The sequence below is a fragment of the Chlorocebus sabaeus genome, chromosome 8 (genome assembly GCF_047675955.1).
Source record: "Chlorocebus sabaeus isolate Y175 chromosome 8, mChlSab1.0.hap1, whole genome shotgun sequence".
NCBI lineage: Eukaryota > Metazoa > Chordata > Mammalia > Primates > Cercopithecidae > Chlorocebus > Chlorocebus sabaeus.
The window spans coordinates 91,919,642-91,937,516 of NC_132911.1; the positions used below are offsets into that span (position 1 = coordinate 91,919,642).

The following is a 17,875-nucleotide window of genomic DNA, read 5'->3' on the forward strand; positions in this document are numbered from 1 at the left end:
TAACCATAGACAAGGAAACAATGTCCTATTGTTGCTCAAAATGAATCTTAACATTTTGCTGGAGTTAAATTTTCCAACTCACATTCAGGCAATGTATATTTTTTAAAACTACTATCATGATAAATATTTTCTATTTTGAATTAGTTTGCATGTTTTAAAATAGTTAATGATGTTAACTGTGTTGCTGATTCATTCCACGAAAATAAAAAATCTTAAAAAAGGCATTATTTGTATTAGGGTTGTGTATATAAGTGTGTGTGAATGTGTTTATTTTAATAAAACTATTTTGTAATTCACTTAATGGTCTTTAGCTTGAATTTTCAAAAGGTATGACTATTAGCAAATTGATAGGAAAGTAGATAACAATGAATTAAGGGTTACTGGCAGCCTAAGACACTGTTTATCTCTTTTAAGGTAGACAGAATTCAAATTGCCTTCATTAGCTGAGCAATATGCTCTGGAAAATGTGCTGGGTACTTATCAAGAGGCTCTTTCATTTGCATTTTTGCTAAATAAACAAGCTGCTTTGTTTCCTAGCTGCTCAAGAGCTGTGAATAGAAGAGAAAGAAAATAATCCAGGTAAGTAAGCCAGGGGGCATTCCAGGACTAGAATAAAGAAAAGAAAAAGTTTATCAATGAAGATGTCAGAATTGTGCCTTCATATTTGTGATATAAAAAGATAGTCTCACACATAGTTAGAATCGCGAATGTAAAAATGAATTAATTCTCCCCACAGCCACCAGTACCACAAGCAAAGACAGAGGCTGTTCTTTTGATAAATGATCAATACTTCAGCCCGACACTACTCTAGCTGCCCTGCTGTTGCTGGTTAAAAGTTTGAATTTCAATTAAGCAGTAAATCTTTATGGCATCACATCTCCAACAGTCAATTAATGTCTCCCTAATCTCTTGAAATTCTGAGACACTATTATTTTGCAGAGTCCTCTCCTTCAGGCTCATTCACCAGCACAGTGTTCTTGTTAGACAGGTAAACACAAAGTTTTCTCCAAATAAAAACTCAAATATTAAACAATTGTTTTGTTCACATTTTTTGGTCATTTGTCTATGCCTAAAGAATGTTATACTTCCAGAGTTGTTAAGAACATATTTAACATACTCCGGAAGTCGACTGATGAATACTGTCAGCCAAAAGTGCATTGACCTGATTGTTCCCCTTAGGCCACGTTATATTTCAGAATTTTTTCCCACATATACATTCCTTGGAAAAAGTCTTAAATCATACAAAACTATTAAGCATTCTAAGCACTGACCACACTCAAATCCGTGTAAACATTATTATTTCTTCTCATAAAATCTCCCTGTAGATTTTTTTCCCAAAAGATTTTATTTTCAGAGTGTTGGTTGATGCCTAAAAACCAGGTAATACCGTAATTCCAGCTACTCAGGAAGCTAAGGCAGGAAGATTGCTTCAGCCCAAGAGTTCAAGTCCAGCCTGGGCAAAATAGCGAGAACCTGTCTCTGGAAAAAAAAAAAAAAAAAGAAAAGAAAAGAAAAGAAAAGAAAAAAAAAACCCAGCTAATAAAGCATATAGCTAAAGAATTCATGCAACCTTCCTCATGGAGGACTTCAATATTTTAAGACAAAATATAGGGAACTTGATAGACATTTCTTTCATATAGGATTTTAATAATTTTAAATTTAAGAGGTCACAAAGTCAAACTGACATCGTCAAAACTATAGATTTACAATTGTTTTAATGATTAGATCCATTTTACAATTGTTTTAATGATTAGATCCATTATTGCAATAAAATACAATTTTATCTTTTCAGAATATCAAAACAAAATCTTTCCCCTGGAAGTAAATGCAGCCTGTGTCAGTAAAATTCTACCATTATAAGTGCTATTCTTGTCAATCATTTAGAATGCAAGCATTTCTTATATTATTAAAAAATTTTTTAATTTGACTTCAAGAAGTCTGAATTATTTCACTAGAATCCCTGTGTGATTTTGGAAAAAAAAAAAAAAAAACATGTTTTATTTTAAATGATTTATGTGTCAAACTGGTATGCCCCAACTACTGTGTTCCAGATATTTTATTATTAGATGCTCAGGTATACAGTAGGTTAAACATGCCTGCATAAAAAGCACTTCTACTTATAGTGCTTACAGACCTGCAATATAAACTGCATGGTAAAAACAAGTCTACACATTTTTGAATAATTAGCCAGCATGTAAACATAAGTCTGTTGGCCTCCAAAGTTTTTGGCTTTTCATTCTATTATACTAAAATCTCCACTAGTCTTCAAACCTGTTCTTAAAAATGTAATAATAATTTAATATTACAGCACATACAACTATTAATAACCATTTGAAAAAAATCATCTTACTACTCTATACTGTATTTTGGAAAACATCAACAGTTATTTATTATATTTTTTCTTTGAAATTGATGTTATTTGAAATTTAACTCAACCTAATTTTTCCTATCCAAAACATGACAGAACCCTGGGTATCCTAAAACTGCAAGGCTATTAATTACACTAATCCAGGTAACTGAACCCTCTTATGAACAAACAAAGCTTAATGTCATGACTAGGGTTAACTCATCAAGGTGAAATTAAAAGTTTTATTATGTGATTAGTTGTCATTAAATAAATGTACACTTATAGTTGAACAACATTCTACAATCAGAAGAAAAATAAGTCTTCACAATAAAAACTGCTGATATGGCTATATAGAAATCTTATTCTATGATCCTATAACTGCAAATTTTTTTAAACACAGAATTGAAATATGCATTGTTGACTAGGAAGAAACACATGCCTTTTATATTAAGTAACTACTCTCATATTAAGTAGCTAAAAGTTATTGAGGTGTTTGAGTTTTACATTATTTATGCATATCAGAGTAATTGTAAGCTTAGAAAACTGATAGATATGTTGGCATGCAGTTGCAAAAAATGATCTTTGGTATAAATTAAGATGTAATGAAAATATAATAAATTATATAGTCCCATCAGATTGGGAGACCAATGAAATGGATGATAGACAAAAGAGAAGGAGCAAAAAATTACGCGCGCGCGCGTGTGTGTGTGTGTATATATATATATACACAGATATATTTTTTTTCTTAATGTTAATTTTTTTGTAAAAAACAGAAGGAGTTTGTTTAAAAAGCAGACCCAGGCTGATATCGAATTCCTGGGCTCAAGGGATCCTCCCATCTTGGCCTCTCAAAGTGTTGGGATTACAGGTGTGAGCCACTGCGCCTGGCCTGCAAAAATTATAGACTAGAAAGGTAATAACAGAATAGAAACTAGGCTGGGTGTGGTGGCTCATGTCTGTAATCCCAGCACCTTGGGAGGTGGAGGTGGGTGGATCACCTGAGGTCAGGAGTTACAGACCAGCCTGACTAACATGGTGAAGCACGGCCTCTACTAAAAATACAAAAATTAGCTGAGTGTGGTGCCAGGCAACTGTAATCCCAGCTACTCGGGAGGCTGAGGCAGAAGAATCACTTGAACCCAGGAGGTGTAGGTTGCAGTGAGCTGAGATTGCACCACTGCACTCCAGCCTGGGCGACAACAGCAAAACTTCACCTCAAAAAAAAAAAAAAAAAAAAAAAAAAAAAAGGAAGAGAAAATAATGTAGAAAAGATATAGTAGAAGCCAGACTACAGATGCTAATCAGGATTAAATTACAAGTAGAAACACTGGGATAAGGTGTAAAAAACAGCAGAATTTTCTTAATATGTATTTCATGACTTAAATACTGACTATAAAATCTTTTAAGGAATCACATTGTGAAGAAGATAAAACTTACTTTAGAGTATTTATAGATACAGTGTAAGGTTCTAATCTTTAATCAAAAGAACACATATATAACTATATTATCTGATGACCCACACATATTCTTATCCTAATATGCCATAAAAGTATGCTTACATATTGCTTTGTAATTTTAAAAGTAAATTTAGGATCTATACCTTAAGTTTGTGAATTGTTAAATCTCTTGGGTATTCTGAAATAATAATAGAAGTATTTACACTGCAAAACAAACATGTACTCACCATCATGATTAGGATTTCCTAGTGTCCATGGCTCATCTGAGTCAAAATGAGTATCTCCTCCAATTCCTGGTCCAGGGAAGTAGGCATGTGCTAAAAATCCTCCCTCTCCATCAAAGGGAGAACTGTCCCCATGGAAACCAGATGCAAAAATAATGGTTATATCCACATCACGTTTGCCATTTTCTAATTCACTGTAGGGAACTTCTTCAAATGTCAGAGGAGTTACATTCTGCCACACATCAAAGGCACGGCGAATAGCTTTACGAGTCTCAGGGTCTCCTACTTTTGGAGTTACGTTCTTTATACTGAAAGTTAGAAAATATAATAATCAGTATTGTTATGTGTAAGTTAATTTATTACAAGTTTTGATCAATTCAGTTAAGTAAAATATTAGAGAAAATAGTCATATTAAATAGAAATAACACATACTCATTCCTCTTGTCTCTATTGTTAGATTTCACTACTTTGCAATCATTTAATTTTCTTCAGGATAGTATTCATGTATCAAAGTTTTAAATGAGAAGATCTCTGCAGAATGGTTAACAGTAGGGTAACTGGATCAATCAGTTACTTTACCTTCTGGATAAGAAAGAGAAAGGCAGATTTGCCAAATGATCAAAGAGGCACAACAGTTTTCAGATGAAATAAAAATTTCAATTTTTTCTAATTTTTAGAGGCATACCATTGTATTTACACACATCAATTTCAAACAATGTCTTTATGCTCTTCTTGATCTGTAAATAGTAATTGAGTGGATACATGATTATTTCTTAATTTTTAAAGAAATGATCAAATAACTGTAATTTCTGATGTTCTATTGTTTCTTATTAATTTGTTCTAGTTAAAAATGTATTGTGAATAAACAGCTACTTAATACAAAGGTTAAACAATTACATGAATTTAAAGAAGTAACTTGGACATCATGTACTTTAGTTTGTCCTAATGCTAATAACAAATGGATTAAATCACTATAAATATTGTCCTTGATTCATTTAGCACTAAATCAGATGTTTATTTTTTCTCAGTTTTTTTCTAAACAACAAAAATGGAACTAGTATGTGTATTTTTTATATTATAGCACTATAAATTCAAACCATGCATGTGAAAAAAATGGGTAAATTTCAGAGGAGTCATAAATAAGTTTCAGATCACTTCAACCAATAATGTTACATCTATGAACTTACACTAATGAAAATTTTTTGACTCTTTTTTCTTTTTTAGAGATGGGTCTGATTGTGTTGCCCTGGCTGGCCTTGAACTCTTTCACTCAAGCAATCCTCTCACCTTAGCCTTTCAAGCAGCTGGGATATAGGAAGTAATCACCATGCCCAACTGATAATTAAACTATTTTATTACAAAAAAGGGGATACCATATCCAGGTGAATATATATTGAAATGCAATCATAAAAGAGAACCGAAAGTGAAACAATTTAAAATGATGAAGTATGGCTAAATCATGGCATCGGTAATGCATGCCATTATATAAATAGGATTCAAAATTATTTTCCCGTTTTAAGACTTTTTAATCAGCATGGAAAAACTTGTAGGATTAACTTTCCAGTGGAAAAAATAATATGCACATTATATTTTTAACCTGATTCTACGTCAATACAATTATAAATATTGGGCAGGAATTATGTAAACTAAAAATAGTATTAATTAAGCATTTACTATGAGCTAGAAAAGCACTTCACATTATCTAATTTAATCTCCTGAGTAACTCAATGAGATGAGTATTTATACCTATTTTACCAAAAGCACAGTGGGGATTTATAAGAATTTAGAGAAAAACCTCTAAGTGGCAGAGCTGGGTTTCAATCCAAACATTTGGGTAAAAATCTATTGCCTTAAATTCTATGTTGGACCACACATTTAAGATACATTTATCACTATTTTCTAACAAATATCCAGATTATATTTACATTGATTATTTGGTGGTAAATATTATTCATTACATGAAGGAAATAAGATAGCAAACCAAGTGGAAACAGTGCAGGCAAGGAAGAAGAAATGGCAAGTGAAAGGCGATGAAGTGAAGATATTCTTGGCAGGTTCAAAGAACAGCAAGGCAGCTGGTATAGTTTGGTCACAGAGAGAGAGCAAGTGTCAGGATATGAGGTCAGTAAGTTAGAAGGAGACCAAATAAGGTAGGTCCCTGTAGGCCACTCTAAAGAGTTTGGCTTTTGCTCTGAGAAGGGAAAAACTGGAGCATCATGAACAGACATGACATTTGACTTATGATTTAATAAATGACTTGAGCTATTATGTTGAAAATATAGTGATATGGTGCAAGAGTTGAGGCAGGGAGACACATCAGGAACTATTGCAAAAATCCAGGTGAGAGATGATGGTGCTTTGGACCAGGTTGGTACCAGCAGAGATTTTGAGAAGTGGTTGTATTTTGGATATATTTTGAGAATATATCTCCCAAGATATACTGATGGATTAGACATAGGCTATGAGGAAAAAAAGAAGAGCTGAGGAAGACAGCATTTTCTTTTTTTGACCTGAGCCAAAGGATGGACAGAGCAAAAGAATTCATGCCTACTCACGGAGAAGGCTGTGCAATATTTTGTTGCTATTGTTTTGTTAGTTTGTTTTAACTGTACGGTATATTCAACATGGTGCTAAAAACTGTATTTTGAGGAAGATAAACATCTGCACGAGATAGCACAGACATTTGTCTATCTTGCTAGTCTCTAAATTTCCTGTCTAATGGCTAAAGAAACATGCAAGGTAATGTAACACTGAATTTTGTCTAAATTAATTTTCCTAGTAGTCTTTTATTTTCTATGCACCCTATGGGATTTCAGAAGTCCCTCATTAGCGGGCTGATATTCCTATGACACATTATTGAAAGAACTTACTACATAATTGGCACTGTTCCAGGTGCCAGAGATACAGCTGTGGGCAAGACTCTGCTCCCACAGTGCTTATATATTCTAGTTATAAGAGATAAATAATAAACAGAAAAAAAAGATAATTTCATATGGTAAGGGGGTGAGGAAATGACAAACAGGATTTCAATGGCAGAAGGAGCTCAAGACGCCTAGCACTGAGTTTCCAGCCAGGGGAATGGTGAGAAGGCCAAACAAAGATGGCCAGTTCAAAGAACTGGACTGCTCAGTGAGTTGGATCAATGACGATCACTGTGTCTGATGGAAAAATGGATGAGGGGACAAAAATGGGAGTAATAAAACATTCAGAAGTTCACATAAGAGAAGAGAGAAACCAGGACGTGTGTGATAGCCATGGAGATATGAAGAATTAGTTTCAGTATGTGTTCTGAGAGAATTGTTCATGGGGATTGGTGACGGATTTGATATGTAATGGATAAATTGATTTTGATTTCAAATAAAGAATAATCTTATAATAGAGAAATAAATCATGTTAGTATGATTTGTTTGTAAGTACATAATAGTTTTGAGAAAAATGAAGCAAAATATATAATAAAAATAATAAATGTGGAGTACTATTTGGATTTGAGAACACATCACTGTGTTTTTCAAAGCTATGTACTGATTAGCTTCCAGATATGCTTAACTACATTATATATGATTGTCATTAATAAATACAAGATATCTGTACACCAAATCCTCATGACATGAGTTTACCTCCATAACAAACCTGCACATGTACCCCTGAACATAAATTAAAAGATTACAAAAAAGAGATAAAAAGGTTATGGATGCTGATGACACTGAGCCCAGGTTGAATTCGGGAAGTCAGTGCCCAGTTTCACACATGAAGGGTGGAGATAAAAAGGATCATTAAGGTTGAAAAACGTGAGCTGAAAGTGTATTTTCAATAATAAATCAGAATAAATAGTTAGAAACTGACACTGCTTTATTTATCTTCTGGAGGCCCACTTAATTGTGGATTTTGGATATTATGGAAGAAAAAAGATAGCTGGTTAAAATAAATTTAAAATTCTAAATTAAAAAATAGGAAAAAACATAATTATAGATATTATTTCATTTTTTAATTTTTATTTATTATTATTATTATACTTTAAGTTCTAGGGTACATGTGCATAACGTACAGGTTTGTTACATATGTATACTTGTGCCATGTTGCTGTGCTGCACCCATCAACTCGTCAGCACCCATCAACTCGTCATTTACATCAGGTATAACTCCCAATGCAATCCCTCCCCGCTCCCCGCTCCCCATGATAGGCCCCGGTGTGTGATGTTTCCCTTCCCGAGTCCAAGTGATCTCATTGTTCAGTTCCCACCTATGAGTGAAAACATGTGGTGTTTGGTTTTCTGTTCTTGTGATAGTTTGCTAAGAATGCAAATCCAGCTGCATCCATGTCCCTACAAAGGACACGAACTCATCCTTTTTTATGGCTGCATAGTATTCCATGGTGTATATGTGCCACATTTTCTTAATCCAGTCTGTCACTGATGGACTGAGTACTCAGTGGTCTTACTTGAATTAAACAAAGATGGAAAATTCAACATTACTTTAGGAAGAAAAATACTTATTGCTCTTATTTAAATATATATGATGAATTTCAATGATATGATGCATTTTTTTTTTTTTTTTTTTTTTTGAGATGGAGTCTCATTCTGTCACCCAGGCTGGAATACAGTGGCATCATCTCATCTCACTGCAACCTCCACCTTCTGGGTTCAAACAATTCTCCTGCCTCAGCCTCCCGAGTAGCTGAGATTACAGGTGCCCACCATCACAGCCAGTGAATTTTTGTATATTTTGTAGAGATGAGGTTTCACCACTTTGGCCAGTGCTGGTCTCGAACTCCTGACCTCAGGTCGCCTTGGCCTCCAAAGTGCTGGGATTACAGGTGTGTGCCACCATGCCCAGCCATATGATGTGTTTTTAATTGTGTTCTTAATGATTTGGTTATGTTGAATTAGCAGTATAAATAATGTAAAAATAGTAACACCTAATTGCTTTTTTATGAAAGTTCAGAAAAAATTATAGTTAAAATTTCCAATTTAGATGATTTAAATTACTAACTTTTTATAACACATACAATGTAGTGGTAATTTAATGACTTCTGACGATATATTTTATGCAGTAAAAAAATAAATAAATACAAGATATACAAGTATGCTTCAAAGTTAGAGCCAGAGTTCTGAACTAGGTGCAAACAAAAACAAGAGTTTAAAAACTTTTATGCCATTGAGAGATGTATTCTGTATTTATTCATAAATGAACTCACAAAGGTCACAGAGTGATCATGAGGTAACAAGATTGCTACTAACAATTCTAATAAAAATGCAGAAATGATTAAATATATTTGCAGAATAAAAGACATTGACTTAAAATGAGTAAAAGTCTGAAAAACTTAATAAAGCTAATTTAATTTTAAAATATTTTTACTGGCCCTTTCTTTTTGCGAAAACAGTAAAGTGAGTATACTTCTTATTTTAACAGATGATAGATTTCACTTTTTGAAGTATAAGTGGCATTTTATTATACTATTTCACTGATTCTTTCAAACTTCCAATTTGGTAAATTTTGGAATTTTAATCTAAAAATTGTTAAATTTTATCTTTAATGCCCATGTCTTACACAGTCTTACATAACAAAACAAATGTCTTTATTTATAAGTACAAAAGAGTTGAGAAAAATGAAGCAAAATAATATAATAAAAATAATAAATGTGAAACAGTATTTAGATTTGGAAATAAAATTGATGTCTTATCATTAGATCAAAACAATTTCATTTCATAACAATTCTACATATTAAGAATGGTTACAACTCTTTAAAGTTTTTTGTTGTTGTTGTTGTGGTTAAGACAGGGTCTCACTCTATCACCCAGGCTGGAGTGCAGTGGCACAATCATAGCTCACTACATCCCCTATCTCCCTGGGCTTAGATAATCTTCCTGCCTCAGCCTCCCGAGTAGCTGGTACTACAGTTGTGCACCACCACGCCTGGCTAATTTTTATACTTTTTGTAGAAACAGGGTTTTCCCATGTTGCCCAGGATGGTCTTGAATTCCTAGGCTCAAGTGATTCACTCATCTCGGCCTCCCAAAGTGCTGAGATTATAGTTGTGAGCACCAGTGCCGGCCCTCTTTAAAGTTTTTGATACAGTAATAAATCTTTTTAAAGTATTGTTTGATCCCTAATATTAGAAAAAAAAAATCCTAAATACTGTGGCATCTAGTTGGGTTACAAATATCTCATAATATAATGTCAAAATATTTTTATATAAACAGGGCTAAATCCCCTTTACTCAATTAAATAGACAAAAAGTAGTTATTTGGAAAGGCATACTAATATTTTATGTAAGTGATTATCAGTTAAATGGAATTTACTATAACAGGGAATGCAGACAATTGCTAAGAATAAAAGAGAATAAACAGAGTATAGTTAAATTACTAACATATCCTGAATGTGCTGTAATATTCTATCCAGAGAAAATAAAATAGACCAATTTACTTTTATTCATATTATGTTTGTATAATTAATGGAGTTTCACAACTTCTTTCTTAAGTATGAGAAATGGTCACAAAATAGAAAGCGAATATGGAGTCCCTCCAGGAAACCTTGCCTTACATTAAATATTTGGCTATTTCCCAAGATGCTGGCTTTCTATGCAGGGCAGAGTTAATTAAGTACACATTACATTGGGTGTTGTTTAAGTGGGTTCTGCTTTTTCAGTCTGTTATGTATTCTCTGGATACACAAGTTGAGTTCTCTTTGAACTCAACAGGATCATCAAGTTCAGTGAACTCTTTGGGTTTAGAGAGAAAAAATGTTTCTGGGGAATCATTAAAAAAAAAATTCCTTAGCAACCTCTTTGCTCTGTATATTAAAGTAAAATAACTTCCAGTGTGTGTCCTCAGTTGTAATGGAGTCATTCACTTAAAAACAAGATGAGCTAAAGGATTAATATACTGGAAAAATAAAAACTAATCAATACAGCACTATTATATTAATTAATATATTATAAATACTCATATTCATCTCATAATTTAGGTACCTGTCCCATTGGCCATTGTCACACAAAATAACATTTTGGAATTTAGATTTCTAAGAGAAAAAGAACTTATTCTAAGTACATTTTATTAATATTCAACAATTGGGTAATACAGATCTATTTGATAAAAGTTATGTTACTCAGAAGCTTCTATCATTGTCATGAAAAAAAAGTTTAACCAAAGCCTGTTTGGAATTAACTAATTTATTCAACAACCAACTTTCCAACCATTACTTAAATGCACACATAGTCTCTAATTTAACCTAAGTGAATAAATTTTTGGTTAAAATACTTCCAAAAATGAAGATAACTCATATGATGTATGATTTAATTTTCCAATCATTTAAAATATTAGGTTTTTCTGAAAGTCTTTAACAATTTGAGAATAACTGGAAATTTCCCCCTTAAATACACTTGCCATGATGCTGAGAACGCTTAGCTTTATTCCACATGCAGACTGATTTACAGTTCCCTTAAATTTTGATCATTGTTTTTGGGTTTTTGAGATGGAGTCTCACTCTGTTGCCCAGGCTGGAGTGCAGTGGCACGACCTCCGCTCACTGCAACCTCTGCCTTCCGGGTTCAAGCAATTCTCCTGCCTCAGCCTCCTGAGTAGCAGGGATTACACACATGCGCCACCACGCCCAGTTAATTTTTCATTTTTAGTAGAGATGGGGTTTCACCATGTTGGTCAGGCTGGTCTCGAACTCCTGACATCAGGTGATATGCCCGCCTCGGCCTCTCAAAGTGCTGGGATTACAGGCATGAGCCACCATGCCCGGCTTTGACTGCTATCTGAGTGGAGTACATTAATTTTCCAGGAAGCAGCCAAACATGTGGTAGCCAGAAGAGAAAACTGTATATTGGGTAAAGCTTGGCCAAAAAAACCAAAGAGAAAAATTAGTATCACCACTGCTTTGTATATCAAAGTAATCTGGTCATTTTAACTTTTTCTGGGTCACATTATACTGTTGGTTTATAATGAGTTTGCTATCAAATAAAACTTAGATTCCACCACTCTCACCCCAACTCCTGTCTGCATATTGTCAGGGTAGAGGTTCAGCTACCCTTTCCATGAACAATTAATTTTTGAGCTTAAATGTCAGATTTTACTTATTAATTTATTTTTTCTAAATACTGTTAGAAAAAAAGAATAGCAAATGATTGCATAATGCTTTCTATACACTAGACAATTTCTTAACATCTTATATACATTAACTTTAAAGTGCAATATACTTAGCTCTCATTTCTAACTCTCCATAGTCTTGTCAGAGCACTCTCAACCAATTTCTGCTATTTGTCTGGTAAATTAAAAGAAGTAAAGATAATAATTGGCATATATTAAACACTAACTATACTTCAAGCATTATGCTACTTTTATTATTTTTCTCATTATCTTACTTAATTTTCCCTAAACTTTGTGAGGTAGTGATATGGTTTGGCTGTGTCCCTACCCAAATCTCATCTTGAATTGCGGTTCCCATAATCCCTATGTGTCCTGGGAGGGACTCGGTGGGAGGTAATTCAATCATGGGGACAGGTTTTCCTGTGATGTTCTTGTGATAGTGAATATGTTTCACGAGATTAGATGGTTTTATAAAGGATCATTATTTTATAAAGAGGACAAGCTCTCTTGTCTGCTGCCATGTAAGTTGTACCTTTGTTCCTTCTTGGCCTTCTGCCATGATTGTGAGGCCTCCCCAGCCATGTGGAACTGTGAGTCCATTAAACCGTTTTTTCTTTATAAATTACCCATCTTGGGTATTTCTTCATAGCAGTATGAAAATGGACGAATAGAGGTAGTATTGTTACAATATTCACTTTGCACGCTGGGACACTAAGATTTAGTGGATCTAAGTAACTTGCAGGTTTTACAGGTAATAAGTGACACAGAGAACATTCAAACCCATGCTATAAAACAGACTGTTAACCGATGCTGTGTTTATCAATGACCTGAAAGTTTATACACACAAACACCTAATTACTTGTATACTTAAAACCGGCTGAGGCCATTGTCAGGACAGGAACACAGCATGAGTGAAATTATAACCAGTTCTGAATATAATAGTTCTTAATCCTCCCTCCCATCCTTCCTTCCTTCCTTTCTTTCATTTAAAGAAAAAGTATAGTGAGTATAAGGATTCACAGATACTAAATAGGGTGCACTGCCAACAGTTTGGAAATCAGGTCAAAAGAGGACACTGTCTGAAATGAAGACAGTGTATCAATATATGGAGCTGTCTAAGGTGTACAGTTCTATAGCTGATTATACATTTTAGTTCCATTACTACTTATTGATTGTTTTTGTATGGTATAGGGTAGGTATGAACTCACTTTCATTGTTTCTCATATACATAATCAATTATCACAGAAAAATTGTATAGATGAAATAGTGAATCCTTTTCCAATTGATCTATAAAGCCTACTTTGGCATAAATCAATTTTTTTATATATACAAGGATATGTTTCCTTGATCTATCATCTGTACTACTGGCCTATTAATCTATCTTTGTGCTAATACCCAAAATTGCCTTAATTAGTATTGTTTTAAAGTAAGTCTTCATATCTAGTGGGTGGGAACATTTTGATGTTCTCCTTGGCCTTCACTGCTCCTCAGAGATGTTTGATTCAGTGTGTTAAATTATACAAAAAATGTCTTACTGGGATTTTTGTTGGAATTCCATCGAATTTGTGGAAAAGTCAAACTTTCATTATATTAAGTCTTTCTACTGAGAGCAAAATATATCTCTTCATGTATTGTTTGTCTTCTGTTACGTCCTTCAATAAAAATTCATAATTTTCCTCATAAAAGGTTTACACATCTTTTTATAGATTTATTCTTTGCTCTTATATTTTTGTGTCCATTTTAAATGGTGCCTTTGTAAAGGTTATACACTTGAACTGCTTTTTAATGTGGGCACATGTGTGTATATATTTCGTATGTTGGTTTTTATTAAAAAGACCGTTACAGTCTTGCCGTCTCTGCTTCGATATATAAAATGTTTGGAAGTTATCACTTCAAGCCTCACAAGAAATAAAACTGAATAAATTGAAATAACTCTTCTTCATTCCATCAAAAGATAAGGTCATAGGGCAAAATTCTGCCCCAAAAGTGGAGACAGGGGCAAATACAGAGACTCATGGTTTATCAAGAGGAAAAGCTCTGAAGCCAAGAGAAGGAAAAACCCTCAACGTCTCAGCCTTAGGGGTGGAGGGCAGGGAGAGAGCTCTACACTTTACGTGTTTGACCCCCAGGACCCTCATCAAGTTCTTACAGTGAAGATCTGAGAAAGATCCTCTCCTTCTTCCAGCATGGGGAGGAAAAAAGCAACAATGATGAAATATGCCAAGAGTATTCTATTCTCCATAATAAAGGCCAGTGTTAAAAGAAAACTATTTTATCAAAGCATTATCTGATCTAGGTTAAAGATAATTAGACAGCTCAACCTCCTTTTGCCTTCATATACTACATAAACGAAGAAAAACAAAAAGCCTAATAGACTTGTCAGAAGGTCACAGCTCAGATACTCAGACTCACTAAAAAGGACTTAATCACAGGATTACAGTTGCTTCCTCTGTACAATATCTTATACCAAACCAACAGGGCTCCACTATATTAACAGTGGATTACAAATGAGGTAGTTTAAAGACACGGTTATCTATTTAAGGAGGAATTTCTAGAGATATTTAAAGACAGGAGGAGACAAAGTAAAAAGAATGCTAGAAGAAATTTAGCTACAGCCAAGGTTAAATACAACCTAACCCCTAACTAGATAAACATAAAAGCTCACATCAAAGGATTATTACCTCATTTCCTATTACCCAATACCTTCCCACTTGCAACAGAAAATTACAAGCAATTCTGTTGCTTGCTTTGCAAAAGGGAAGAGAAAACAGGCTGAAGAGATAAAGCAAGCAACAGAACCAGACTCAGATATGGCCAACATTTTGGAAGTTTCAAAATGAGAATTCATAATAACTGATCAATAGGCTAAGGGTTCTAATGAAAAATGTAGACAACATAAAGAAAACACATGGATAATATAACCAGAAAGATGGGAGCTTCTAGAGAAGAATCCAAACAGAAATTAAGAATGCCTTTGATAAGCTGATATTAGATTAAACATGGCAAAGGAAATAATCAGTGCGCCGTAAGATATGTCAAAAGAAACATCCCAAATTGAAAAACGTACTGAAATGAATGTCTAATAGATAGATTTAATTTTTATAGAGTTGTTTAATTCTTATGTGATTAATAGATCATTGAAAATTGAGTCTGTTTATTGTTAAAAATTTTTCTTACTCACCTTATGTGGCAAGTCCTGCATATCCTCACCTATTTCATATATTCCAACTTTTATTCTTGTGGGAAAATTTTCTCTTCTTTTAACGTAAGAAGTTTATTTTCTATTCTTACCTAATGAAGAATTTGTGTCAATTTGTAAGCATGTAAAGTTTATTGTGGAGTATAACTTCATGTATATTATTATTTTTTTATGTTGCCCCTTCCTTTTTTCAGTATTTCTGGGTGTTACTGGATATTTCACTTTGAATTAAAGAGAGAGTGGAGATAGGACAATATATTGTATCTAATTTCTATCTCAGAGTATAATATTAGCTGTGGGTTTTTAGTAAATGCATTGAAGCAGCAAAAAAAGAGAATGAAAAAGAGAACAGAATATCTAAGAACTGGAGAGAAAATACACACAATGAAAATACTAGGAGAAGAGAGAAAGAAATTTAAGTAATAATGGTTGAGGATGTACCAAAATTAATAGCAGAAACCAAATCATAGATCTGGGAAACTCTGAGAACATGAAACAGAACAAATATAAAAAAACTATACCTAAGCATATCATATTCAAAGCAGAAAACAAAAGACAAAAAGAAAACTATAGAAAAGTCAGACGGGGGTAAAATACCTTATCTGTAGAGGAACAAAGATACCAATTCTATTAAACCCCTCTTCAAGAACCATGCAAGCAAAAAGAAAGGGGCCTGAAATATTCAGTGTTTAAATAATAAAATCACCAACCTAGAACTCTGCATCCAGTGAAACTATCATTTAAAAGTGAAGTGGAAAGATGACTTTCTCAGACAAATAAAAACTAAAAACACTTGTTGTCCACAGAATTGCCTTACAAAAAAAAAAGTAAGAGACGTTCTTCAGAAAGAAGAAAAATGATGTTCATCAGCAATGCGTATCTCTTTAAAAAAGAAAGATCATTAGGGAAGGAATAAATGAAAGTAAAATAAAGTATTTTATTATTCTTAGTTTTAATTGATCTAACAATAACTCTTCAAAATAATAAGAGAAATAATGTATTGGGTTATCATAGCACATGGGTAAATAAAATGAATAATGAGAATGTTCTAAGGGACAGAAGAATTAAATTAGAAACTCTGTTATGAGATACCTGTAATACCTGTGAAATAGTATAATGATATGTGAAAGTAGACTTTGATTACTTGCACATATATATTGCAAGCCCCAAGGCCACCACTTAAAAACAACTGTAAAAAAGAGCACAAGTGACAGGCTAAGAGAAAATGAAAACATGTAAGATGGTCAATTAAAACCAGAGAAAGCAGAAAGAGGGGAAGACAAAAACAAATATAAAAAACCAATAACAACAGCAAATAGTTACAAATGTTGTAGGTATTAATCCAACTGCATCAATAGTCACTTTAAATGTGAATACTAGGACGGGCACGGTGGCTCACATCTGTAATCCCAGCACTTTGGGAGGCCAAGGCGGGCGGATCACCTGAGGTTGGGAGTTTGAGACCAGTCTGACCAACATGAAGAAACCCCATCTCTACTAAAAATACAAAATTCGCCTGGCGTGGTGGCACATGCCTGTAATCCCAGCTACTCGGGAGGCTGAGGCAGGAGAATCGCTTGAATCTGGGAGGCAGAGGTTGCAGCGAGCTGGGATTGCGCCATTTCACTCCAGCCTGGGCAACAAGAGTGAAACTCCATCTCACAAAAAAAAAAAAAAAAAAAAAAAAAAAAAAAAAAAAAAAAAAAAAAAAAAAAAAAAAGGTCAATACTAAATATGCCAATAAAAACAGCATAGATTAAAAAAAAATGAAACAAAAACAGAAAGCAAGTTCCACTATATGTTTCTCGCAAGAAACCTGCCTTAAATATGAGGACACAGATAAATTAAGAGTAAACGTATGGGAAAAGATATATTATCTTTATGCACATTAAAAAAAAACTAGGTTAGCCATATTAATTTAAGATATAGCAGATTTCATAGAAAAGAAAATTATTGGAGATAAAGAGTCATTACGTAATGATAAAGGTCTCAATTTTCCAAGAAGATATTAGAATTACTTAATGTGCAAGTGCCTAACAACATAGCAAGAACATATAAGTTACAAAAATTGATAGAAATGCAAGAAAAAAATGCATGGAGCACTATTATAGTTGGAGACTTCCAATATCACTCTATTTAATATCAAAACCAGGTAAAGATATATAAAAAAAAGAAAAACTATGGATCAGTAACATTCATGAACACAGATGTAAAAATCCTCAAAAATGTCAGCAAATCAAATAGAACAATCTATACAAAGAACTGTACATTATGTCAAATTGAGAATTATCCCAGATACACAAGGCTGATTCAAGATTCGAAAATTCTATTAATGTAATATTTCACATCAAAAGTCAAAAGAAGAAAATTCATATTATCATATCAGCAGATGCAGAAAAAGCATTTGTCAAAATCCAACACCCGTTCACAATATGTACTTTTAGCAAACTAAGAATAGAGGAGGACTTCTTCTATCTGATGAACACCATCTAGTAAAGAATCTACAGTTTAAAACACACATGATGTTGAAGAACTATTTGTATTTGTCCTAAGATCAGA

At 33.4% G+C, this 17,875-nt stretch overlaps 1 protein-coding gene across 1 annotated transcript in view; it reads right to left on the reverse strand.

Annotated features, from left to right (window-relative positions):
• Positions 1-17,875, reverse strand: part of MMP16 (matrix metallopeptidase 16) — a 281,597-nt gene that overhangs the window by 118,059 nt on the left and 145,663 nt on the right. The window contains exon 4 of the mRNA XM_008001035.3: positions 4,032-4,336. Within this exon, the coding sequence (XP_007999226.1) occupies positions 4,032-4,336 (305 nt within the window). The remainder of the gene's footprint in view (positions 1-4,031; positions 4,337-17,875) is intronic.